Source organism: Ursus americanus, chromosome 25, assembly GCF_024610735.1.
Source record: "Ursus americanus isolate L20-20 chromosome 25, mUrsAme1.1.p, whole genome shotgun sequence".
Taxonomy (NCBI): domain Eukaryota; kingdom Metazoa; phylum Chordata; class Mammalia; order Carnivora; family Ursidae; genus Ursus; species Ursus americanus.
In genome coordinates this window covers 4,626,470-4,653,276 of record NC_142151.1, presented here as the reverse complement: position 1 = coordinate 4,653,276, position 26,807 = coordinate 4,626,470, and the positions used below count along the sequence as shown (strand labels likewise).

At 39.0% G+C, this 26,807-nt stretch overlaps 1 protein-coding gene across 2 annotated transcripts in view; it reads right to left on the bottom strand.

Moving 5' to 3' along the window:
• Positions 1-26,807, bottom strand: part of KDM5A (lysine demethylase 5A) — a 96,083-nt gene that overhangs the window by 10,790 nt on the left and 58,486 nt on the right. Inside the window, exons 20-27 of one of the 2 annotated variants that reach the window (XM_045774505.2) lie at positions 23,746-23,884; positions 20,473-20,652; positions 19,730-19,891; positions 17,454-18,005; positions 16,937-17,080; positions 4,271-4,430; positions 2,954-3,174; positions 184-594 (exon numbers count right to left, since the gene is read on the bottom strand). In XM_045774505.2, coding sequence (XP_045630461.2) covers positions 184-594; positions 2,954-3,174; positions 4,271-4,430; positions 16,937-17,080; positions 17,454-18,005; positions 19,730-19,891; positions 20,473-20,652; positions 23,746-23,884 — 1,969 coding nt within the window. Of the gene's footprint in view, positions 1-183; positions 595-2,953; positions 3,175-4,270; positions 4,431-6,381; positions 6,661-16,936; positions 17,081-17,453; positions 18,006-19,729; positions 19,892-20,472; positions 20,653-23,745; positions 23,885-26,807 lie in introns of those variants that run through there. The other variant, XM_087855531.1, reaches the window with a different exon arrangement.

Below are 26,807 nucleotides of genomic sequence, written 5' to 3'. Positions count from 1 at the left end.
CATTAAGCACACTGAACTAAGAGCCTCATAATTCAAAACAGTTTATAGAAACTGCAGAAAACATATTCTGCTGGGACCCCAAATGCTGCAATCAAAACCAGATTCTCATTACATCAGGCTTCTGTCTCGAGACTTCTGCTCCTTGGCCTCTCTCACAGGGGGGTGTATACAGTTAGAGCTCACCTTGTCCTTGCAGGGCCGCTGGCAGTTCTGTGCTGCACACACAGCATTTTCATCATCGGACTCCTCCGCTCCGGACCAGTCATACTTTGAGGGGATGTCCAGCACCTTTTTCTCTCTCTTCTTTTCAGTAGTCTCTTTCACAAGGTCAACTTTGGCTGCAGCAGCCTTCTCTTTCTTTTTCTTTCTCTCTTCTTCTTTTGCCAGTTTCTTGGCCAGTTTATTCAGCTCCTTTGATTTTTCTGCACTTAGTTTTAATTTCTTCTTTTTAGGTTTATCCATTTTCTTTAACTCCTTGGACTTCTGTTTTCCTTCTCCAAAAAGCTGTTCTACTTTTTCTAGCTTCCGTTTCCGTTTCTTCTCTGAAGAGTCTTTTCCTTTTATTTTTAATGGTTTCTCTTCCATGCTGTCATCCTTCAACAATACAAAATTAGAATTTTAAAGCAAGACATTTAAGAAAGGTTTTATTCTCTTGTGGGAGGTACCCTGAATAGACAATGTCATAGAAACAGAAAGGAGAACAGAGTTTACCGGGGGCTCAGGGAAGGAGAAAATGGGACTCATTGTTAAGTGGGTACAGAGGTGCTGTTTGGGATGATTCAAAAGTTCTAGAAATGGACAGTGGCAATAGTTGTGTAACACTAGAAATGCCATTAATACAAGTGAATTGTATACTTAAAATGGATTAAAATGGTAAATTCTATGTTGGGTACATTATACCGCAATAAATGTTCTAAAGATATTTAAAAGACATTTTAAGAAAGCAAATATAATATTCAATGAAAACAAAAAATAATGGCAAGCCTGTAGAAAACATCTGACTTGAGGTTACTAAGGAAAAAACACCACTGTCAGCATATATTAATATAGTGTGTAGCACTTCTAACTGAGATAAAACATACATATAAAGCTAAAAGTACTAACTGTGCACGGAATTACATAACAGTTTTGGTCTTCATTTACCACTGCTACAGTTCTTGATTAACTCACAATTAATAAATTCCCGATGGCTAAGAAGTTATTAAAATTGTTGGCAAAACAAAAATTGTATCCATGATCTCATTACAAAAGACATGCAGTGACTTTGGCATGGGCTAGAGAATAGGTGATGTGGCAAAAAAAACCCTTACTTTTCAATTTTCTTTTCTTTTTTTTTTTTTTTAAAGATTTTATTTATTTATTTGACAGAGATAGAGACAGCCAGCGAGAGAGGGAACACAAGCAGGGGGAGTGGGAGAGGAAGAAGCAGGCTCATAGTGGAGGAGCCTGATGTGGGGCTCGATCCCGGAACGCCGGGATCACGCCCTGAGCCGAAGGCAGGCGCTTAACCGCTGTGACACCCAGGCGCCCCTTATTTTTCAATTTTCTAATGTTGTTCCAATTTCTACTATGTGACAATGTAATAAACATTAAAAATTTTTTTTAATTTTTAAAAAGACTTTATTTATTTGAGAGAGAGAGAGAGAGAGAGAGAGAGAGAGAGAGAGGGAGTGCATGCAAATGGGGAGAGGGGCAGAGGAAGTGAATCCCAAGCAGACTTCCTGCTGAGCACAGAGCCCAGCGCGATGCTCGACCCCACAGCCCTGAGATCACAACCTGAGCTGAAAACAACAGTCGGGCCACTTAACCGACTGAGCCACCCAGGTGACCCAGCATTAAAAATTTTTAAAGGTAAAAGTATGTTTAGCAACAGAAAGAACAAGGAGGAGGTAGAAAAAGAAATACTAAAAAACATAAGCTTGATAATTACTTAAGAAATACCACTTGAGAATTCATTTTGTGACATATTTGAGACTAAAAAATCTTTGACAGGAACCTAAGAAACTGCAGAACGCAGAACGCTGCATTGTAAACATCTTAAGTCTATCACATCTCGAACTATATATTTACCCTCTCAATAGTTTGTGTTTGCTTATGTGTAAAATAAAGAAGATCAGGTGAGATAATGGATGTGAAGAAAACCCTCTGTATTTTGGAAAACACTATCTAAATCAGCCTACCTTTGATCTGAATTTCAAACCAAAAGCTAACTGTCATCTGCCAAGTGTATCTGTATCAACTGTCGGTGACACTGTATCACTCCGTCAAAGTAAGTGATGGAAAAGAATAATGAAGAGAATACTAGGAGTCAAATGCCAGAGTTGGAATCCAGGTCTCACTGTTTTTACTAAATGTGTGACCTAGGCAAGTTTCCACCTCTCTGACGCTTAATTTCTTCATATGTAGAAATAGGTCTATCCTTTCCTCTCTCCCACATTCAGGATTATTTATGCTGAGGATCGAATGAGATCATGGATATAAAAATACACTGTATAAACTACAAACTGCTATTTAAGTAGTAACACACGAACACGTAGACTCTCCCACCCCACTCTGCTTTCTACTTAACCCTTCCCTCTTGTCCCCCCTCCATTTAATCCTTCCTTTGCTTCTTTTTTTTAACCACTGTATTTTATTCTGCCTTCTCTTTTGGGCCTTTCAACAGTGGGAGTATGCGCTAAGGAAGCTGTTCCTTCCTTAGGAGAAAAACTGGGAGTTTTCAGTACCCTCCTTTCTTTTTAGTAGAAATGGCGTTTGGTATTTTTCCCCAAAATACTACATAAAATCGCAAAAAGACCATAAAGCAGAACTACATTTGGCTTAACGGAAAAGGAGGGTAGCCACAGTACTACCCACTCAGCCATCCCAATCCTGGCATTTGTGGCACCTCCGAAGAACCAAGGCATTCTAAAAAATTTTAAAACCACTGTTTTAGTAAGCTTTAAATCCTTGCCTCCATGATATGCAGGAATCTGTCTTCAGAGGGTGGGTGTGTGGCCTGCAAAATCCGCCATATGTGCTGAGTCTCATCCAGAGATACTTCTAGGAGATCGCCAACCATCATAAGTTCTTCCAGCTGGGCTTTAGCTCCAGGTGACAACTCTAACACTGGCGGTTCCAAACTTCGGGGCACCAAAGGGCTCTTCCGAGGTTGTTTCCTTGGGGTGCTAGAACCTTTCCAATAAAATATAGGACAAAACAAAACAAAAACTATGGAAAAAATGTAATGTTTCCAAAGTAAATATTTAAGGGAATGGTCCCTCCTCCTCCAATACTTACTTTAGGTATCTGAATTCATTGTATCCATTTGAAAGTGAAAACGAAATCTTCAAAAAATATAAAACAAAAAGATCTAGAATTCTAATGCCCATTCTAAAAAACTGGTTAAGAGTAAAAAACTGGTTCCTTATTGATTATTTATTCTGACTGAACAGGGGAAGGAGAATGGGAAAGAATCTCTTAATCCATTCTCTATTTCAGAGGGGACCAAAAGATTAAGCACATGAGCTGCCCTATAAAAGTAAGTTGCTATCCTCCTAATAAACCAACAGTAACATGCTACTCCATAAGATCCCGAATTTTACTATGAAAAGAGAAACACCCTTTACTTGCCAGACGTGTGACCTAAAGCAGTGTGATGTATTTTCACTGGGGGAAAGCAAAGTAGACACATGAGGGCCATTATCTACCAAAGAAAGGAAGGACTTTGCTAACACTTAGAACTTTCCAAAACAAGAATGAATATTCTCAAAAAGCGGCAAGTTCCTCGACAACTGGTAATGAACAAAGAGAGGCCTATCAGAGATTTTATATAAAGAAAGATGGGACCAGAGGGTCTCTAAAGCTCTTCTTATTAGGATTCAATAATTCCACGTAAGTTTTTTTAGGTTACCACCTAGTAACATAAAATGCATATAAAGACTTAGCTTTTCAAAATTGTATTTTCAGGTTTTACTAGCATTTCATGGTCAGGATGTACATGTAAGAGGAATTCATAGTCTGGGGCGCCTGGGTGGCACAGCTGGTTAAGCATCTGACTCTTGGTTTTGGCTCAGGTCACGATCTCAGGGTCGTGAGATCGAGCCTCGAGTCAGGCTCTGCCCTCAGCATGAGCTCTCTCTCTGGCCCCTCCTGCTCTCTCTCTCATTTTAAAATAATCCTTAAAAAAAATAAAAATGAATTTTAAAAAGAGGGATTCAGAGCCTTGATTAATATGATGTTTTTTCTCACTGGCTTCAGGTGTATCTTCTTCTGTTTTAAAGGGTAATACCTTGAGAACAACTCTTAGAAGCAGAAGAGTAAGCATGTTCTGCACAGAATGAAGGCGCTGTCCACATGTGAGTGACCACCTCTTCAGACTTGATGGGAATTTCTTCATCACAAAAAAGATTGGGCTCCAGACTACTGGAGGACTTCACACTGGCTGTGTCCTGAAGAAGAAACCAAGAGGGGTATTCAGAATTAGAGCTTGTAATATACTAAAAATAGGACCTTAATGGAATACTACTCAGCTATCAAAAAAAATTGAAATCTTTCCATTTGCAAAGACATGGATAGAACTAGAGGGTATTATGCTAAGCGATATAAGGTCAATTAGAGAAAGATAATTATCATATGCTATCACTCATATGTGGAATTTAAGAAACAAAACAGAGGATCATAGGGGAAGAGAAGAAAAAATAAAACATGACAAAATCAGAGAGGGAGACAAACCATAAGAGACTCATAAGAGGGTAGCTGGAGGAGAGGGGGGTTGGGGAATGGGGTCAGTGGGTGATGGACATTAAGGAGGGCACGTGATGGAATGAGCACTGGGTATTATGTAAGACTGATGAATCACTGAACTCCACCTCTGAAACCAATAATACATTATATGTTAAGTAACTGAATTTAAATAATAAAATTTAAAAAAATAAATAAAAATACGACCTTAAAATTAAATGTACAGTATTAAATAAGACAGAAAATGCCCATGGTGATGGGGGGCGGGGAACACAGTAATGACTACAGTTTTAAGCCAAAAGGGAAAGAGTAAACCTCAAAGACAATCTACAGAGATAATAAACCTACAAGAAAATTACTATTAAATAATCTACCTTCTACAGTCTACAACTCATAAAAACTTCTACACCCACAAGAGAACCTTGACACTTAAAATGGACTTAGGAAGGGAAGAAAGGTTTAGATATGACATCTTAAGGACATCTTAATTATTAAAATCACCTAATCCTCTCCAAAGGTTTTCAAACCTAGAAGCTTATCAATTGCTCTTACTTACGGATTGTTCTTACTTAATACAATGAAATGCCTTAATACAATGAATACAATATTTAAATTATACACTTTTTTTTTTTAAGATTATTTATTTATTTATTCGACAGAGACAGCCAGCGAGAGAGGGAACACAAGCAGGGGGAGTAGGAGAGGAAGAAGCAGGCTCATAGCGGAGGAGCCTGATGTGGGGCTCGATCCCACAACGCCGGGATCACGCCCTGAGCCGAAGGCAATCGCTTAACTGCTGTGCCACCCAGGCGCCCCTAAATTATACACTTCTGACAGCTCTAATTAGTTCTCAGATGATTCTCCCCTGCAGGTAGTTTCCAGAAGCTCACATATACAGCTTTAATGGTACAGTGCAATCAGGAAGACAGAAATCACAGGTATTTCAACAAGGATAATTTAATAAAGTGAACTGGTTAGATGTATATTAAAGGCTTGAAAAGACAAAATGGAAACACCGAGCTAACACCAAGAAAGAGCTGTGAACCCTACAGTTTGAGGTTAACAAAAGGAAGAAGTGGGGTTATTAGAACCTGTAAGCTCAGAGGTGGGAGCCAGACGTCTGAGAAGGAAGTGCTGCTGGCCACTTAGTTCTGCTCTCTAACGGAACGTGAGGTGGCTGGTGTCAGAGATGTGAAAAAACAACTACAAACTGCACCCCGTCCCCACTGCCACAGTAAAAAAAAGAAAACAAACAAAAAAGCATGCAGTTCAGATAATGACACAAATGGAGAATGAAGCAAGGGAAAGATCATGTCCCTTCTCACCGTTCAGGCCTTTTAATATTTTCTAACGTCCTCTATTGGCAGAAGGCAGGCAGCAGGCAGAAAACAAATGTGAAGAGCAGGAGCTGGTTCGCATACTGCAACCCAGCTGGCAGCTCATTTTTTGTATGGAGTATGAGGTAACAATAATCTGCTTTTAAAGACTTGGGGGGGGGGGGAAGAATATGCACTAGGGACCATATGTGGCTTACAAAACCTAAAATATTTACTAAGCTTTGTGTGTTTGTGTGTGTGTGTGTGAATACACATGCACATACATATATACTATTAATATATATTATTGCATATTAATGTGTATTGCCATATATACATTACTTTACGGAAAAAGTTTACCAGCCCCTGGTGTAGAGCCCCGGTCCCAGCATCACAAAGCAGAGTACAAAAGCATGAGTAGGAGAGGAGCCAACAGCTTCATGACTCACGAGACACCTGATTCTCTTGCTGCGGTGCACGAGAAGATCTACTGTTATCATGAGCTGATCCTTAATTAAATAGGATACTTAGAAGGTTTTATAAGAGTATTCTGGAAGACAATGCCACTCACTGAGAATTTAGGAATAGCAGTTCATAGTCTTCCCTATTTAAGAATTTAGTCCTAAAAAGAAAGAGATGAAAGAGTACTTTAGTTCTCTCCTACTTTCGTTCCTGTATGCTTTTTCTCATGGACTAGAATTGTCTTTTCTAACTCTGACTCTACTCATTTTATTATTACTCATATAGGGAATTTTCTGTTAATTCCAAAACGGAAAGGACAGTGATCAGAAATAATAATGGAAAATAATGATAGCTAAAAAGCTATTTTGCAAAAAAAAAAAAAAAAATTACTTCCCCCATGGTGATGCATGAAAAGTGAACATGTAAAATACTGACTTTGGGAAGTTAAAGACACATTGTTAACCCAGGAGCAATCACTGAAAACACATAAACAAACAAAAAGAGGTATAAGGCAAGAAGGTAATAAAGGAAATGAAATCAAACATTAAAAAATTTTTTCAATTAACCCAAAGAAGGCAGGAAAAGAGCAACAAAGGAACAAAAAACAAGAGATTAATAATAAATAAATAGCAAGATGATCAACTTAAACACAACCATGTCAACAACTACATTAAATGAAAATGGACTGAACACCCACAATTAAAAGACAGAGATTATAATATTACTTAAAAAATAAAACACAAAAAACAAGACTCAATAGTATTTTATAAATATATACGAGATACAGATTTACAGTCCAGAAAGGACCCTACTATATATGCTATGTTCAAGAGACACATTTTAAATATAAAGAAATAGATAGGCTGAAAGTAAAAGAACTGACAAACAAGCTTAAACAAATTACTCTCCCTAAGGAGGAAAATTATAATTCAGTCCCATTAACGGCAAACATACAGGAAAGGCAGACTGTCCTCTTGGTGAGAAATGTGTTTTATATACAGATCTGTCACTCTATCTTATCTGATATTATGCTGGACTAAACTCTCAGATAAAACTGACTCTATTTCCACCAAAGCTCAAGCCATCTAAACCATTAAAAAGGGTGGAGAGGAAAACCTAAAAGAATCTAGGTGTTTTACTTGACTTTCTCATTTTTAAAATAAGCAATTACGGGGTTGCAAAAAAGAACTTCCCGGGAGGTAACAGCTACTACAGTTGTATATCCTCCTTTCTGATGTGCAATTCTGCACATATGTACATTTGCAAAATATAAACTGTGATATGGATGGGCAGTTTCAGTAAAAGGAAACAATATGCCTTAAAAGGAAATGATCATATGTGTATGTGAAAGGTTATGCCAGACACACATGCAAAAGAGCCATGACAAACTTTGCTTCATTAAACATACATTTTCCTAAGTAATGATTTTCCTGAATTGCTGCTCAATGATTCAGTGGTGATTACAAGATATTACATGCAAATGAACTAATCCAACTATGCAAAGCACAAATTAAATGCTATGATAACTAAGATCAAGTGATTGATTTTATTTTTCTATGTAATTACCTACTCTTCTTCCTAAAAAGTAAGGGGCTCTCTCTCAAGCCAAGATACTGAATTCAAACTATTTTAAAGATGAATTCATGGGCACAATCAGGGAACATCATATAAAGGGAAAAATCAATGAACTGATTGTAACTAAATCAGTAAATAAAATTTTAATTATGCAATAAGTGCTTGCTCTATGGGAAAATACTTAAGAGTTTAATTTTTTTTTTAATATTTTTAACCTACATCAAGGTAAATGTGACCTTGAATTACCCTTTTTCTCAATTTAAATTCAAATAGCCAACATATAGTACATCATCAGTTTCAGATGCAGAGTTCAATAATTCATCAGTTGCCTATAACACGGGGTGCTCATCACGTCACATGCCCTCCTCAATGCCCATCACTAAACTACCCCAATCCCAACCCTTTTCCCCTCCAGCAACCCTCAGTTTGTTTCCTACAGTTAACAGTCCCTCATGGTTTTTCTCCCTTTCTGATGACTTCTCAGTTTTCCCTCCCTTCCCCTATGATCTTCTGTGCTGTTTCTTATATTCCACTTATGAGTGAAACCACAGGATAATTGTCTTTCTCTGATTGACTTATTTCGCTCAGCATAATACCCTCCAGTTCCATCCACATAGATGTAAATGCTAAGTATTCACTTTGTCCGATGACCAAATAATATTCCATTGTATATACCACATCTTCTTTATCCATTCATCTGTCAATGGACATATCAGCTCTTTCCACAGTTTGGCTATTACGGACATTGCTGCTATAAACATTGGGGTGCAGGTGCCCCTTTGGGTCACTACATTTGTATCTCTGGGGTAAATACCTAGTAGTGCAATTGCTGGGTCGTAGAGTAGCTCTATTTTTAACTTCTTGAGGAACGTCCATACTGTTTTCCAGAGTGGCTGCACCAGCCTGCATTCCCACGAATAGTGTAAGAGGATCCCCCTTTCTCCAAATCCTCATCAACATTTGTTGTTTCCTGACTTGTCAAGAATTACCCTAAGTCTTGCACCTACCATTCTTCTATTCTTCTAAGGTGTCAAATATATCGCTAACACTATTCATATTATAATTCATATTATAAAGTCCCTCCTACCAAAGGAGAGCCCATAAGCTAACACTGCTATATAAGTTTTATAAAAAAAAAAAAAAAAAGACTACTCTATACAACCACATCAAACCACAGTTTTGATCCCTAGACCTAAAATCATGTAATACTTGTGATGTTTTGTTTTCATAGGTTTCCAAAATGCTTCCAAACAAACTCCATTCTGTTTAGCAATTCTAGAGTACTGGTTGATACTTAATGTGCTAGGAAGAGAACAACCCAGGTATCAAAGGCCTGTAAGCATAGTAAACTGGCAATTCTAGTATTAGCTAACTAACTTATATGTGGTATGGGCTGCATTCCCGTTCAGCTGCTCCTTTAGAACTTTACCTTAATAGGCTAATTCAGGTTTCAACTTTGCTCAACGCTTTAATTCATAAACTAAAAATTCCCTCATTAAAACATTCCCAAGATCCATTTTTACCTTGAGAAAAATACTTTACAGCAGATAATTTATAAGCATCTATGATGGATGGTTTTAATTTTATACCTGGCAAGTTTTAATGCTGATGATATATTCATGCTCTAAGGATGAGCTTACCTACCTGATTAGCACACTGAAAGTACGAAGAAAAGATAGTTAACGAGGAGGGGGAAAATGCACCCTCACTTTTTCACTCATCAGAGTATGAACTCCCTGGTTACAGACACAAATTCTAAACAGTTCAACAAAGACTAATATAAAACAGATCAATGCTATCGGAGTTAAGATGGTGGAGGAGTAGGGGTCCCCTTTTTCAGCTGGTCCCCTGAGTTGAGCTGGATAGGTACCAGACCATCCTGAACACCCACGAAATCAGCCTAAGATGCAGGAAGATAAATCTGGATCTCTACAAACGAACATCTCCAGCACTGAGTATTGAGGTACGAAGCAGGGAGCCGTGAATCCACGCACAGATATCGGAAGAGAAACGGAAGGTGGAGGGAGCATCTGCGCTCGGGTGCCAGGAAGCGGTAGCCACCTGCACTGGGGAGCGGGCTGACTCGAGGACCGGCACCACGAGAGAGCAGATTGAGACCGTGAGCCGGGGAACGCACGCGACCAGACTGAACACCAGAGCTCAGGAGTGGGTGGGAACCACACTGAAACGGAGCTCCAGAGTGCGCGGGGGTGGCTAGTGGCTGGCGGTGTTAGAAACACAAAGGACAGAGACCTGCCGGCCCGGGAAGTGAGGGCTGGGACGCCGGGTGTGGGGTGCACATCCCGGGATGCTGTAGGGTTTAGCAGCACCAACAGAAGCAGGGTTAGAATGGCCAGAGGAGCTCAGTGGAGAGCGGACTGCGATCCCTCTGTTCTATGACAGAGGCTGGGATTCGGCTACTGCTGCTCTCTCAGAAGAGGCACAGCAAACTGCCAGGGAAAGCCACCAGAGAACAAAAGCCTGGGAATAACGGCTCACAGTGTGCCCATCCCCATCTCCCCTCGCAGGGGACAGGGAGACTCTACCCAAACGGGGTTGCCTGAGTATCGGCGCGGCAGGCCCCTCCCCCAGAAGGCAGGCTGAAAAATCAAGAAGCCCACATCCCTAAGATCCCTATAAAACAAGTACACACTGCATGGGTCCTGGGCAATAATCTGGGCTCTGGACAACCCCGCAACCTCTCCTCATCAGAATGACGAGAAGGAGAAATCCCCCCAGCAAAGAAAAGACAATGAGTCTGTGGCCTCTGCCACAGAACTAATGGATATGGATATAACCAAATTATCAGAAATGGAGTTCAGAGTAACAATGGTCAAGATGATGTGTAGATTGAAAAAAGTATTAATGAAAATATTAACGAGAATATAGAATCTCTAAGGGCGGAAATGAGAGCGTATCTGGCAGAAATTAAAAATACTATGAATCAGGGGGCGCCTGGGTAGCACAGTCGTTAAGCGTCTGCCTTCGGCTCAGGGCGTGATCCTGGTGTTGTGGGATCGAGCCCCACATCAGGCTCCTCTGCTGGAAGCCTGCTTCTTCTTCTCCCACTCCCCCTGCTTGTGTTCCCTCTCTCCCTGGCTGTCTCTGTCAAATAAATAAAATCTTTAAAAAAAAAATACTATGAATCAAATGCAGTCAAAACTAGATGCTCTGACGGCCAGGGTAAATGAGGCAGAAGAACAAATCGGCGAATTGGAGGATGGCTTAGTAGAAGAGAAAGCTAAAACAGAAACTTGGCTCAAAAAATCCAATCTCAAGAATGTAGGTTATGGGAGATTACGGACTCCATGAAACATTCCAATGTCAGACTCATGGGAATCCCCGAGGGGGTGGAGAAAAACAGAGGTCTAGAAGAGATATTTGAACAAATTGTAGCTGAAAACTTCCCTAATCTAGCAAAGGACATAAGCATTCCTGTCCAAGAGGCAGAGAGGACCCCTCCCAAGCTCAACCACGACAAACCTACGCCATGTCACATCATAGTGAAATTCGCAAATATTAGATCCAAGGATACAGTATTGAAAGCAGCCAGGGCAAAGAAATTTCTCACGTACCAAGGCAAAGGTATCAGAATTACGTCAGAACTGTCTACACAGACCTGAAATGAGAGAAAGGGTTGGGGGGCATTTTTAAAGCTCTTTCCAAGAAAAACATGCAGCCAAGGATCCTTTATCCAGCAAGGCTGTCATTCAGAATTGATGGAGAGATAAAGACCTTCCAGAATCGCCAGTCACTGACCAATTTCGTAACCATGAAACCAGCCCTATAGGGGATATTAAGGGGGGTTCTATAAAAGTAAAAGGGCCCCAAGAGTGATACAGAACAGAAAGTCACAATCTATAGAAACAAAGACTTTACTGGCACCATGGCATCATTAAAATCATCTCTCTCAATAATCGGTCTCAATGTGAATGGCCTAAATGGTCCCATAAAACGCCACAGGGTTGCAGACTGGATAAAAAGACATGACCCATCCATTTACTGTCTACAAGAGGCCCATTTTGAACCTAAAGATACATCCAGACTGAAAGTAAAGGGATGGAATACTATCTTTCACGCCAATGGACTTCAAAAGAAAGCTGGGGTTGCAATTCTCATATCAGACAGATTGGATTTTAAACTAAAGACTATAGTTAGAGATACAGAAGGGCACTATATTATTCTTAAAGGATGTATCCAACAAGTGGATATGACAATTATAAATATGTATGCCCCCAACAGGGGAGCAGCAAGATACACAAGCCAACTCTTAACCAGAATAAAGAGACATATAGATAAAAATACGTTAATAGTAGGGGACCTCAACACTCCACTATCAGCAATAGATAGATCACCTAAGCAGAAAATCAACAAAGAAACAAGAGCTTTGAATGCCATACTAGACAAGTTGGACCTCATAGATATATATAGAACACTACACCCCAAAACAAAAGAATACTCATTCTATTCTAATGCACATGGAACATTCTCAAGAATAGACCATGCTCTGGGTCACAAAACAGGTCTCAACCGATACCAAAAGACTGAAATTATTCCCTGCATATTCTCAGACCACAACGCCTTGAAATGGGAACTCAACCACAAGGAAAAATTTGGAAGAAACTCAAACACTTGGTGACTAAGAACCATCCTGCTCAAGAATGATTCGATAAACCAGGAAATCAAAAATCAATTTAAACAATTTATGGAGACCAATGAGAATGAAAACTCAATGGTCCAAGACCTATGGGACACTGCAAAGGCAGTCCTAAGGGGAAAATACATAGCCATCCAAGCCTCACTCAAAAGAATAGAAAAATCTAAAATGCAGTTTTATATTTCTCACCTCAAGAAGCTGGAACAGCAACAGAACAGGCCTAATCCACGCACGAGAAAGCAATTGATCAAGATTAGAGCAGAGATCAATGAATTAGAAACCAGAAGCACAGTAGAGCAGATCAACAGAACTAGAAGCTGGTTCTTTGAAAGAATAAATAAAATAGACAAGCCACTGGCAAGACTTATCCAAAAGAATACAGAAAGGACCCAAATTAATAAAATTATGAATGAAAAGGGAGAGGTCACAACCAGCACCAATGAAATAGGAAGGATCATTAGAAACTTTTATCAACAGCTTTATGCCAATAAACTAAGCAACCTGGGAGAGATGGAGGCCTTCCTGGAAACCTATAAACTACCAAGACTGAAACAGGAAGAAATTGATTTTTTAAACAGACCAATTAATTATGAAGAGATTGAAACAGTGATTAAAAACCTTCCAAAAAACAAAACTCCAGGGCCTGATGGATTCCCCGGGGAATTCTACCAAACATTCAAAGAAGAAATAATACCTATTCTCCTAAGGCTATTTCAAAAAATAGAAACAGAAGGAAAACTACCAAACCCATTCTATGAGGCCAATATTACCTTGATCTCCAAACCAGGTAGAGACCCCATCAAAAAGGAGAATTACAGACCGATTTCCCTGATGAATATGGACGCCAAAATTCTCAACAAGATCCTAGCTAACAGGATCCAACAGTACATTAAAAGGATTATCCATCACGATCAAGTGGGATTCATCCCTGGGATGCAAGGGTGGTTCAACACTCGCAAATCTATCAGTGTGATAGATTGTATCAACAAGAAAAAAGCCAAGAATCATATGATCCTCTCAATAGATGCAGAAAAAGCATTTGACAAAATACAGCATCCTTTCCTCATTAAAGCCCTTCAGAGTGTAGGGATAGAGGGTACATTCCTCAATCTCATAAAAACCATCTATGAAAAGCCTACAGCAAATATCATTCTCAATGGGGAAAAGCTGGAAGCCTTTCCCTTAAGATCAGGAACACGACAAGGATGCCCACTCTCGCCATTATTATTCAACATAATACTAGAAGTCCTTGCAACAGCAATCAGACAACAAAAAGGGATAAAAGGTATCCAAATCGGCAAAGAAGTCAAACTGTCTCTCTTCGCAGATGACATGATACTCTATATGGAAAATCCAAAAGAATCCACCCCCAAACTACTAAAAGTTTTGGAGCAATTCAGTAATGTGGCAGGATACAAAATCAATGCTCAGAAATCAGTTGCATGTCTATACACGAACAATGAGACTGAAGAAAGAGAAATTATGGAATCCATCCCATTTACAATAGCATCAAAAATCATACGTTATCTCGGAATTAACTTAACCAGAGACGTAAAGGATCTATATTCTAGAAACTACAAATCACTCTTGAAAGACATTGAAGAAGACACAAAAAGATGGAAAAATATTCCATGCTCATGGACTGGAAGAATTAACATAGTTAAAATGTCCATGCTACCCAGAGCAATCTACACTTTCAATGCTATCCCGATCAAAATACCGAGGACATTTTTCAAAGAACTGGAACAAACAGCCCTTAAATTTGTGTGGAACCAGAAAAGGCCATGAATCGCCAAGGAAGTGTTGAAAAGGAAAAACAAAGCTAGGGGCATCACAATGCCGGATTTCAAGCTGCCCTACAAAGCTGTGATCACAAAGACAGCATGGTACTGGCACAAAAACAGACACATAGACCAATGGAACAGAATACAGAACCCAGAAATGGACCCTCGGCTCTTTGGGCAACTAATCTTTGATAAAGCAGGAAAAAGCATCCAGTGGGAAAAAGACAGTCTCTTCAATAAATGGTGCTGGGAAAATTGGACAGCTACATGCAAAAGAATGAAATTTGACCACTCTCTCACACCATACACAAAGATAAACTCCAAATGGATGAAAGACCTCAATGTGAGACAGGAATCCATCAAAATCCTAGAGGAGAGCATAGGCAGCAACCTCTACGACATCGGACACAGCAACCTTTTTCATGACACATATCCAAAGGCAAGAGAAACAAAAGATAAAATGAACTCATGGGACTTCATCAAGATAAAAAGCTTCTGCACAGCCAAGGAAACAGTCAAAAAAACTAAGAGGCAGCCCACGGAAAAGGAGAATATATTTGCAAATGACAGTAGATAAAAGACTGGTATCCAAGATCTACAAAGAACTTCTCAAACTCAATACACGAGAAACAAATAAACAAATCATAAAATGGGCAGAAGATATGAATAGACACTTGTATGTATGAAAACATACAAATGGCTAACAGACACATGAAAAAATGTTCAAAATCATTAGCCATCATTTGAAATTCAAATCAAAACCACACTAGATAGCACCTTACGTCAGTTAGAATGGCAAAAATTGACAAGGCAAGAAACAACAATTGTTGGAGAGGATGTGGAGAAAGGGGATCCCTCCTACATTGTTGGTGGGAATGCAAGCTGGTACAGCCACTCTGGAAAACAGTGTGGAGGTCCCTTACAAAGTTAAAAATTGAGCTACCCTATGATCTAGCAACTGCACTACTAGGTATTTACCCCAAAGACACAGACGTAGTGAAGAGAAGGGCCATATGCACCCCAATGTTCATAGCAACATTGTCCACAATAGCTAAATCGTGGAAGGAGCCGAGATGCCCTTCAAAAGATGACTGGATTAAGAAGATATGGTCCATATATACGATGGAATATTACTCAGCTATCAGAAAGAACGATTTCTCAACATTTGCTGCAACATGGACAGCACTGGAGGAGATAAGGCTAAGTGAAATAAGTCAAGCAGAGAAAGACAATTATCATATGGTTTCTCTCATCTATGGAACATAAGAACTAGGAAGATCGGTAGAAGAAAGGGATAAAGAAAGGGGGGGTAATCAGAAAGGGGAAAGAAGCATAAGAGACTACGGACTCTGAGAGACAAACTGAGGGCTTCAGAGGGGACGGGGGTGGGGGAATGGGATAGGCTGGTGATGGGTAGTACGGAGGGCACGTATTGCATGGTGCACTGGGTATTATACGCAACTAATGAATCATCGAACTTTACATCAAAAACCAGGGATGTACTGTATGGTGACTAACATAATATAATAAAAAAATATTATTACAATTAAAAAAAAAAAACAGATCAATGGATTAACTGTAACCTGGCAGAGTTTCTGCCTAGATCATGATGTTATAACTAGGTAAAAGACAAAGGGCTTGGGCCTGACACAAAATAATAAAAGGCCAATAGGATCCAACACAAAACAAACTTGCCAAAACCAGTGTGGTGTCATTATCAAAAGAATCACATTGAAGTTAAATAATTTGCTCTAGCTGCAGCTGTAGCTCTGCAAATTTGAACCATGGGCCCAAGTATAACTCATCTCTGAATAGAACGTTCTATCTAGCACCATCTAGATGAGAGATCAGAGCAAAAGACTCAAAGCACAGCTAGAATACGATTCTTAAAACATAACTATACAGAATGAACAACTCAAAGGAAACAAAATACTGAAGTCATGAAAGCTTTCAGTAAATACATAATTTTTCTAGTCCCTTTAGGCCATAAGGAGTCACAAGGTGAAGAAAATAAACACATTTTTTAAAAAATTCCATCCTTGGGGCGCCTGGGTGGCTCAGTCGTTAAGCGTCTGCCTTTGGCGCAGCGCGTGATCCCGGCGTTCTGGGATCAAGCCCCACATCAGGCTCCTCCGCTGGGAACCTGCTTCTTCCTCTCCCACTCCCCCTGCTTGTGTTCCCTCTCTCACCAGCTGTCCCTCTCTCCGTCAAATAAATAAATAAAATCTTAAAAAAAAAAAAATTCCATCCTTTAAAAAAAATTGTTTCATCAATCTCTATTTTGGGGGCTTAGAAAAAAATGCTATCACCATAAACCCAGGATAAATAGACTAGCTTTCTCTTCTACTTTCAGGGTTCAAATACCAGTGTTCAATAGTTTTAACAAGCCCAGTGATCAGGTATGCCTGTCCATTAATTACCTTCATGTCATAGCCATATGTCTCCCGGATATCTTCATCAGAATCTGTTTCTTCATCATCATAGTCCATTGTTTGTCGAGGGGAAGAAGACACACTGCTCACCACTCGGTTAAAAGCAGACTGCTGGAAACTAGGTAAGTGTCCCTAAACAACAAACAATTCCAAGATGAACAGAGGGACATACTAAATAAACAAGGATAATTAATGTGCGCTTAAGACCACCTAAATGTAATGAACTTCAAAGTGGCCAAAAGAATTCAACAGTTAGTACAGATCAAATTATTTGATTATGATGCCCAGGTCCATCTCAATGGTATTTCCAGGTAATGGTTCACTACAATGACCTCGGTATATACCCAAGGAAAATCCTATAGGTGTATACAGAAAGACGTTATGGATAACATAGCTGCTGGAAACTTACTGTTGTTTTTCCTTATCAGCTGGTAAGATAGATTTGATTTACTATTTACACATATAATCCCATGAAATAAAAAAAGAAAGAAAACCCTAAACTTGCCTGTAAGTCTGGATTAGCAGCTGCTTTTTGGAGTTCTGCACTGATGATCTTTTCAGTCTTTTCTCGAGCTGCCTGCTCCACCATGCGCTGGCTCAACACAGACAGTTTGGCCAGGGCAGAGGACAGTTCATCTGTGGCTAGGGCCTGCCGTGCTCTATCTTGCCAACTCATAGCTCGTTCTGTCAAACACTGCAGGGCCTCTCCTTCAGGCAAACGCACAGGCAACTTCTGAAGGGATACCAGGAGTGAGAGAATAGTCTCTAACCTTGGCCTTCGAGACCGCATACAAAGAGGGCAAAGGAATTTTACTTCTTTAGCTTGCCAGCTAGACCCTTTTTTTTGGGAACCCGATTTAGGAAGGGGAACACAGCTGTTATGGAACCAGTCTTTGCAGAGTTCACACTGTAGCATAAACCCACTGGCTGTCTTGCGGCAAATGCAAAATTTTACTTCTTCTATGCGGTCCACCATTGTCATCTTGGCTAGGTTGGCTGCTCTGAGGGAATGCATGGCTTCAATCTCTTTTTGCTCCCGTTCTTTGAAAACCGCCACCTATATACAACAAACATTTAATTAAAAAGAGTCACTGCAAAATATTCCAAAAATGCCGAATCCTCAGAGCTGAGGGATCATCTCCATGTTGTACCCTCATTGTGACAAGCACTGTCCTTGAAAAGCAAACAAACAAACATCTGTCAATCATTTCCTATAATGTGGGTGCAAACATTCTTCATCTGTGAAATGGGCAAAGTGCTACCATATTTGACAATTTGTATCAGTAGAGTACTTTGAACTCTTCTGTCGGGTGCAGTAGAAAGATAATATGCCTTGGAGTCAAGCAACCTGAGCACAAAGCCTGGCTCTTGTACTTATAGATGGCTAATCTGGGGCACAAGTTTTCTGAATTTTAGTTTTCTGAAAAATGAGGATACCAACCAACCTCATTTTGTTGTTCTGAGGATTTAGATAAGATAACACATGAAAGTGCCTAACTTGGTGTCTCACACAAGGTAAACACCCAATAAATATTACTTCCCTAATCCCCTTGTAATTCCTTCCCTGGGGGTGACTTCTATACAAATCGATTTTTATATTTTTCTAAAACAGCCTCTCCAACTCATGTAGAAGTAGAATAACAAAGTCTGATGGCCAATTATAACAAGGCTTTATATAACTCATTTCAAAAAATAAAAGTAAATAAACTTTAATTATCATTGCAGTGCATTTTCTTTTTTAAACTGTGGTAGCTTTGAAACAATTATGAAATAATTTCCAGTTCTATTAATTTGGCCTGACTGACTTGTTAGGAAGGCTTGCTAATAAATCATTTCCACTGGCCTCAAAACAGGATCATTTGTGGGTGCCTGGGTGGCTAAGTCAGTGCACCATCTGGCCTTGGTTTCAGCTCAGGCTGTGGTCTTGGGGTCATGGGATTGAACCCCGCATCAGGTTCCCTGCTATGTGGGGAGTCTGTTTCCCTCCACTCTCTCCCTCTGTCCCTCCCCCCACTCATGTGCTCGCTCTCTCTCTCAAATAAATACATCTTTAAAAAACAACAACAACCACAACCCAGGATCATTTGTAGGGAGAAACATCCATATCATGTGACTTAATGTATGTAATTCCCTACTGTTACATATAGCCCAAATTCCTTTTTTATTTCTCTTTACATACTCAGGCGCCTAGTCACCTTCACACATTCTTCCTCCTCTCCAGAAACACCTATCATTCCAAGTATTTTTTTGAGGACTCACTATACTGCGAATGAGACTAAGAGAAGGGAGGTATTTTAAATAGCAGCTGGTATCATTAAACAGATATAATTCCTTTTAAAAGCAGAGTATTAAATGTTACAAATGCTATTAAATTCTAACCCAGTAATCACATTCTTAAAAGTAAAGGAAAATAATTTGAAAAAAGAAAAAAATTTTATAAAGAAGTTCACTTTACATTATCCCTAATAGCAAACACTTAGTAATAATCAAAATATTTGATGTGTCAGAAAATGTTCAACAAATTATGGACAATTTGATGGAATATTAGACAACTATTAAAACAATAATAAAGAACATAGATTTGGAAAGACAAACAATTTTAGGGAGAGAGCATAATAAACTTTGATTACAAATATAAAAAAATGAAATATTCTACTATAAAGCCAAAGATTATACAAAAATAAAAAATAGTTAAGAACATAAAACCAGTGAATCTGCTAATATCGTCATAGAATTCTGTATTCAGAAAGCAGGCTCAAAATGCATTTCATAATTTCTTACCACCATAGCTGTATCTCTGGTTTCCTCCAATCCTTCCTCCAGATCACTCAAAGGCTCAAGGTCCAGATCTTTTTCTTTTTCTTTTTCTATTAGTTCTTTTACTTTTTTCCTTCTGTTTTTACCACTCCCGTATATACCAATGTCAGTCCGGGGACTTAGCACCTACAAAAATAAAGCCAAACACTGAATTCTAGTTTTTAAAAAAATCTTAAAACTAAAAATAATAAAAAGGAACCATTTACTGACCATTCATCTTGTCCTAGGCACTTTCTTACGTACCTTCTACAGACACCTAACTCAACCCTCATAACGACCCTCTGTAGTAGGTGTATCACCTGTATTTTACAAACGGGGGAAACTAAGGCTCAGAAAGGAAACAACTTGCCCAAGGACACAGGCTTAACAATTAGTGAGCCAGTGCTCGACCTGAAAGTACGTTACTCCAAAGCCTATGCTCTTTAACTACTAGGATGTTCAACTGCTCAAGATGAAAAGGGTAACGAGTATAAGATATTTCAAGAACAGAATCCATTAGTAACAGAGATAAGATCCAGGCTAATTGCTTTTTCTGGACAGAGTACGAGATGAACTGGAGATAAGTCAGCCTAAGACTCCAGATTTCCAGTAGACATCTGATATCACTTAATAGGAATCACTTATATAACCATGACCAGATAAACTGAAAACAACCCTCACCAATGAAACTCCTACCTACAGGTATTAAATTACCAACTGTTCTTTACCTGCAACAAGGTATGGCTAGAATTCTTCTTAAGAAAGGTCCGCCCAGTCCGTTCTCTCCATGCCCGTGCAGCTGCTACTTGTGATTCTACCTGGGGCAGCGCGTCCAGACGCACAGGGATAGGTCGCCCTTTGGCAGATAAGCTCTCCAGCTGCTCCAAATAAGCATAGTTGCTGCCACTCTGAAAAACAAAAGTGCATTCTCACCCAACTTGTACTTTCTTATGGAGTCTAGTAATATTGGTTGGAAGATCTTACAAAGAGTTAAGTGTTAAGTTTTTTGTTAAATGTTATTCTTTAAAGCTAATTTTATCTCTTGAACTAATAGAGCTTCCAATGTCCTTTTTATAATGTCTATAAATTCATGCTGTCAAGGATTTTTATTAATTAATGAGGGAACTAGTTAAGATGTAAAAATCAGTTCAAAAGGTAATCTAAAGGACAGACATATATGGGGCACCTGGGTGGCTGTCGGTCGAGCATCCAACCGATGCTCTTGATTTCAGCTCAGGTCATGATCTCCTGGTTAGGAAATCAAGCCCCGCGTGATTTCAGTGGGGAGTCTGCTTCCCCCCGCCTTCTCCCCTGCCCCTCCCCCGTTCACAAACACACTCTAAAATAAATAATCTTTAAAAAAAAAAAAAAGAACAGAATATATAAATACAATCAGGAATGAGACAAGAAATTTGCTAATAGATGGAAACAGATATTTAATATCATACGGGACAATTTAATCATCTTTTCTACCATGAGGGAATCAATTGTTCCATTATAGATAAATTTAGTTGTCTTTCTATGGACATAATTCATTTGTATTACTACCATTTTTTAATAATTGACAGAGTTGTAAATAGCCTGGTCAAAGAAAATCTACAGCACGCACTCTCAGAATGAGATAATCTTGGAGAGTTCACTAGACGACATCCAGTACTCCAGTAAAAGGACACCTGGGGGGAGTCTGGGTGGCGTAGTCGTTAAGCCTCTGCCTTCGGCTCAGGGCGTGATCCCAGCGTTCTGGGATCGAGCCCCACGTCAGGCTCCTCTGCTGGGAGCCTGCTTCTTCCTCTCCCACTCCCCCTGCTTGTGTTCCCTCTCTCTCGCTGGCTGTCTCTGTCTCTGTCAAATAAATAAATAAAATCTTTAAAAATAAAAAATAAAAAAAGTAAAAGAACACCCAGTAATTTCTTTTGCCTATTTTCAAAGTCTTTCAAACTTTTCCAACAACTACAGAGTAGTATTTTAGTTCTGATAACCACCTCCATTTTATGTTACATAAATACAGATGAGAACAGATATTTGCCATGGTCACAATGGTTCAGTATTTCCAATGTAATGAAGTCATTATTGTTTTTAGAACTGTTACTGCTGTAAATTTACTAACTAAATCATTATAAGAGGTGAGAGAGTTAACAAGTAATCCATTCCAGGAATTTATCAAGAACATCTGAAGTGGGCTGGGAGCCAACAGGCAGTAATTCAGAGCGATGCCTTAGATTGGCTGAATCTCCAGGCAGACAGAACACATAACCATTCCTATAAGAAAACTGTATATATGCCCTTAACAGTCATTGTTATTCAGAAGCCCTGAATGAGGGAAAGGCATAGTTACATGCTATAAATAGACATTTGAATAAAAGGTTATTTCCTATGTTAAATGACACATTTGCCTATAAATTCACTTTGAAAGTTACACTGAAATGTGGAAAAATAAAGAGGTAAAAAACTTAAGTGACTTTTTTTTTTTTAAAGTAGGCTCCACATCCAACGTGGGGCTTGAACTCACAGCCCCGAGATCAAGAGCCACACGCTCCACCGACTGAGCCATCCAGGTGCCCCAACTTAAGTAAATTTTTAATAATAATAATGGGAAGGTTTTAGCCCTAAGAGATATTATAATGGTATAATTAAATCACTGTGGTACTACGATTAAAGAATAGATAGCAAAATGGAAGAGAAAAGAAAGCTCAAGTACAGATACAGCTGAGAAATACTATGTTTACTGCTACTCCTTCTTGTACCCAACTATAGCTGTTTGACCACGGAAGACCTTCTGGCTAAGGCTTGACTTAGCCTGCTCCCAAGCTCTGTATCTTAAAGAAGAGTCTGCCTGTCAAGAGAAGTTGTCCACTTAGAACCTACGAGTCAGTCTCCCCACTGCAGGGAGGGCTAGGCGGAGGACAAGTCCTTCAAAATTACAAAGGAAACACAAGACAGCCATTTATACTTGCAAACTTGGTCCCGTAGTCATAAATTAACAGCCAACTAAGGGTCATCAAACATTCGAGGACAACCAAACTCCTGAAATAGGTTAAAGATGAAACAGAGGACCTGTCCTGATGAAAACAGATAATTTTTCTTCCAAGATTTTATTTAAATTCAAGTTAGTTAACATATAGTGTAGTACTGGTTTCAGGAACAGAATTTAGTGATTCATCCTCACACAGAACACCCAGTGTTCATCAACATGTGCCCTCCTTAATGCCCATCATCCATTCAGCCTATCCCCTCACCCAACCATCTCCCCTCCAGAAATCCTCAGTTTAGAAAACAGAGATAATTTTAAAAATAGCATAGAAAAAGTGCAGCTAAGAAGCTCCCAGAAAAAGTTAACTGAAAACAAACTAAAACAAAAGTCATTAGAACCTGACACCTAGGATATGTTTTCTTGGGATAGCAGTTTAGTACAAGAGAATTCGTTTCCTTTTCTTCGGATATAGTTCTACAATAAAGAGTATGTACATCCTCAATACTGAAAATGCTGCAAGGTTTTTATAATTCAGGAGGAATATTATATATTGTTTTAAATTAAAATATATAACACAGGTCTTTCCAACTAGAGAATATGCTATTTTGAGGGCCAGGGTACTATCTTTACACCCTTCCCTCACATTTCTACTCCCAAACAACTAGAATAATACTTACCATGAGCGTGACGGTGTTCAGTAAATATTAATTTCATCTTCTTTTTTCTCTTATTTTAAAATTTATTTGCACACATGGTGAAGATTCAAAGAATACAGCAGGGAATAAGCTCCCTATTGCTCAGAGTTAAATAAATAGCTAATTCCATCATCTTTCATAGCAGGGAGTCAACAGAAACAAGTAACATTTAAATAGGTAATATATATTTTGAATGACAGAATTAGATGGAACAACGAAATTTTAAGTACTAATATTTTATTATGGTTACTCTATTCTAAATAATTAAAGGCTTAAAGAATTCATCTGTGAGACAACATTACCCAAATGGTAGGATAATTCAAGAGGCTCCTTACCTGAATAGCTTCCACTTTAGCTGTCCATTCTCGAGCCTTTTGTAATGCTTCTTTCAGGGACAACACATTGGGCAGAAAGGCTGGAATGTTCTTGGCTTCATTCACTATGCTTTCTAAACTTGCCACACTGTGCCGTGGTCTAAAAAACCCACAAAGATAGGGTAGATGCATGAGGAAAAGTCAAACTGCTACTAACATTTAAATAACATTTTAGAATGTGCAGAGAAATTTCATATACATGATTTCATTTAGTTCTTACCACAACCCTATAAGGGAGGCAAAGCAGCTATTACCTTTATTTCCAATTTACAAATAAGAAAACCTTAACTCAAAAATCAATTATTTTCCCTAAAGTCATTTAATACAGTGAATGGCACAGCTAAAATACCAATTGAGAATGAGTCTCAGATCCCTTGCTCTTTTCACTACACTAAACTGCATCTATTTTAGTTCTCCACAATATCTGAAATTGTCAGAGATGCGTTATCAGATAGCAGTGTGGAAAGCAATAGTCTAGAAGTCCAGTAATGCTGACCGTGTACATTTAATTCAACTACATTCAATACCACCTAGTTAAAAGATGAATAAAATAGACCTTATCCTCAATGAATCAGAATACAAGATAAGAATTAAACGTGTACTGGGGACGAAGAGCAAATCACTATAGGCTCAACACTATGGGAAGCTGTGATTAATTCTGCTTAGAGGAGTTGAGACAGGCTTTGAGCTGAAGCTTAAAGAAGTAGTGTGATTTTCTCAAGGTTAAAGGAAAAAAAACCCAGGAATATAATGAACGAAGACATGAAGGAACATTTAAACGTAAGTTAAGAGGTCCAGGTGCACCTGGCTGGTTCAGTGGGTAGAGCGTGCAGCTCTTGATCTCAGGGTCATGAGTTCCAGCCCCATGTTGGGGGTAGAGATTATTTTTTTTTATTTAAAAACTAAAATCTTAAAAAAAAATAAGTTAGTAGTCTAGTTTAAGATGGGAGCTGGTGTGAGGATGACGGTGATGTAGGAGTAGAGTTAAGAGCAAATAGGGGAATCTGATAGAAAAGAAAGATGCAAACAGATTTAAGAGGTCTTAAGAGCCATGAACTTCGCCATGGAAGCAACAGGAAGCTACTGAGGATAGGAACAGTTTCTTTATCCATGAATCCTTCTATGTGCTAGGCACTGTGCTAGGTCCTGGAGATTATTAATACACAGGAGTGATAGAGCCTTTGCCTAATGAAACGTTTTAATCTTGTGGTGGTAGAGGGGGATTATTCATACCACTGTAAGATGCTATCAAAATATACAGCAGGAGGACCTAAACTGACCTGGTAGGTGACGGAAGGATTCCCAGAAATGACTTCTAAGCTTTCTTATCCTTTTTGAATAGGAGTGAGTCAGGAAAGCTGGAACCAGAGGCTGGGTAGGGGTATGCCACAGGGGATGGGCAGAAGGGAAGAGCGTTCCAGAGCAAAATAAAATGAGCACACGCAAAGGTCCAGAGACAAGAAAGAACATGGCATATCTGAGGAAAGCAGGGGGATCACTACGCTTGGAACATAAAATGCAAAGAAGAATGGCAAGGGATGAGGCTAGATCCTTAAGCAAGGGGCTAGATTACAGATGGCTTTATGAATCAGATGAAGGGACTCTAAATGTCATCCCCAGGGGAATAGGAAACAGTGAAGGGCTCTAAGCAAGAGAGTGAAAAAGCCACACCTGTATTTTAGGAAAATACTAGCTGCAGTGTAGAGAATGGGTGAGAGCAGGGTGAGGTCACAGAGTCTATGGCTATGATTTAGGCCAGCTATGACAGCACCGCAAAGAAGAATGAAAGTGAGAAATATCAAGGAAATATAATCAACATGACTTAGTAGTTATCTGAGGCTGAGGGTATGGAAATGGAAAGGAAAGGCCAAAGTTAATTTCCAAAGCTTGTTTAGAAGAGAAAAAAAATGGTATAACTCAAAGAAAAAAGGAGCAAAGGAAGAGATGATGGGGAAGACTTAATGAATTCAATTTTGGATATGGGGACTTTGAGGTATCAACAGGACATCCAATAGATTTACCTAATAGGCAGATGGTATCTATGAAAAATATCTACGTGATAGATGAGAATTTGAATCAGTATAAAGATGGCCAATGGAGCCACAAAATAAGACGAAATTTTCAGGAAGATGTACAGAGTGAAAAAAGAAGTGATCTAGGCCAGAATCTTGAGGAAAGGCATTATTTAAGAGGCAGGGAGAGAAGGCCAAAAGCAAAGAAGGAGGATATTGAGAAAATAGTGGTCAGGAGTTAACCAATGCTAAGGGGCCAAGAACACTGTAGATGTGTTTCAGAAAGCTAACTTTGACAGGAGTTAGAAAACAAAAGATTCTACTTCCCACTATCCCCAACAAACCCCATCACCCTCTATTTCCTTACGAATTTTATTTTCTTTGTGACACTAATTATCTGAAATTTATTCATCCATTCACTCACTTATTCACCTGTCTCTCCCTACTAGAATGTTGGCTCTATTTTAGAGCAGGGACTTTGTGGGTCTTTTCCCCTACTATCTCTATAGCACTTAGAAATAGAGCCTGGCATGAATGTAGTAGGTACCCCATAAATACTTACTGAATTGCAAAGATTAAGGGAAAATACAAGAGCACCATAACTAGGGTCAGTGACAATGGAGTTGAAGAAGACAGATATGAAAGACATTTTTGGAGGAAAACACATTAAAACCTAGTGACTGATTAAATGTGGAAAAATAAGAGAAAAAAAGTTTTCAAATATTACTACCAACAAAATCTCATTCTGTAGACTACAGTAAGTTGCATCAGGTATATCAAATCATGGTTTTGCATTCTAAAGTTATTTAGCTTTTCCCATTTAATATGCTCCTGGAACTGTCATGAATCTGAAGACACAGAGTAATTTGAAGGTTTCAAACAGAAAAAGGTACGGATACATTTTAGTATGTATTCTCCATGCCAACTAGAGAGCAAAATATCCAGGAAAAATATATGTGGACTTTTCTTGGTTAAACAGAACTGTGTTCACTGAATCACCTAAGGCTTTTC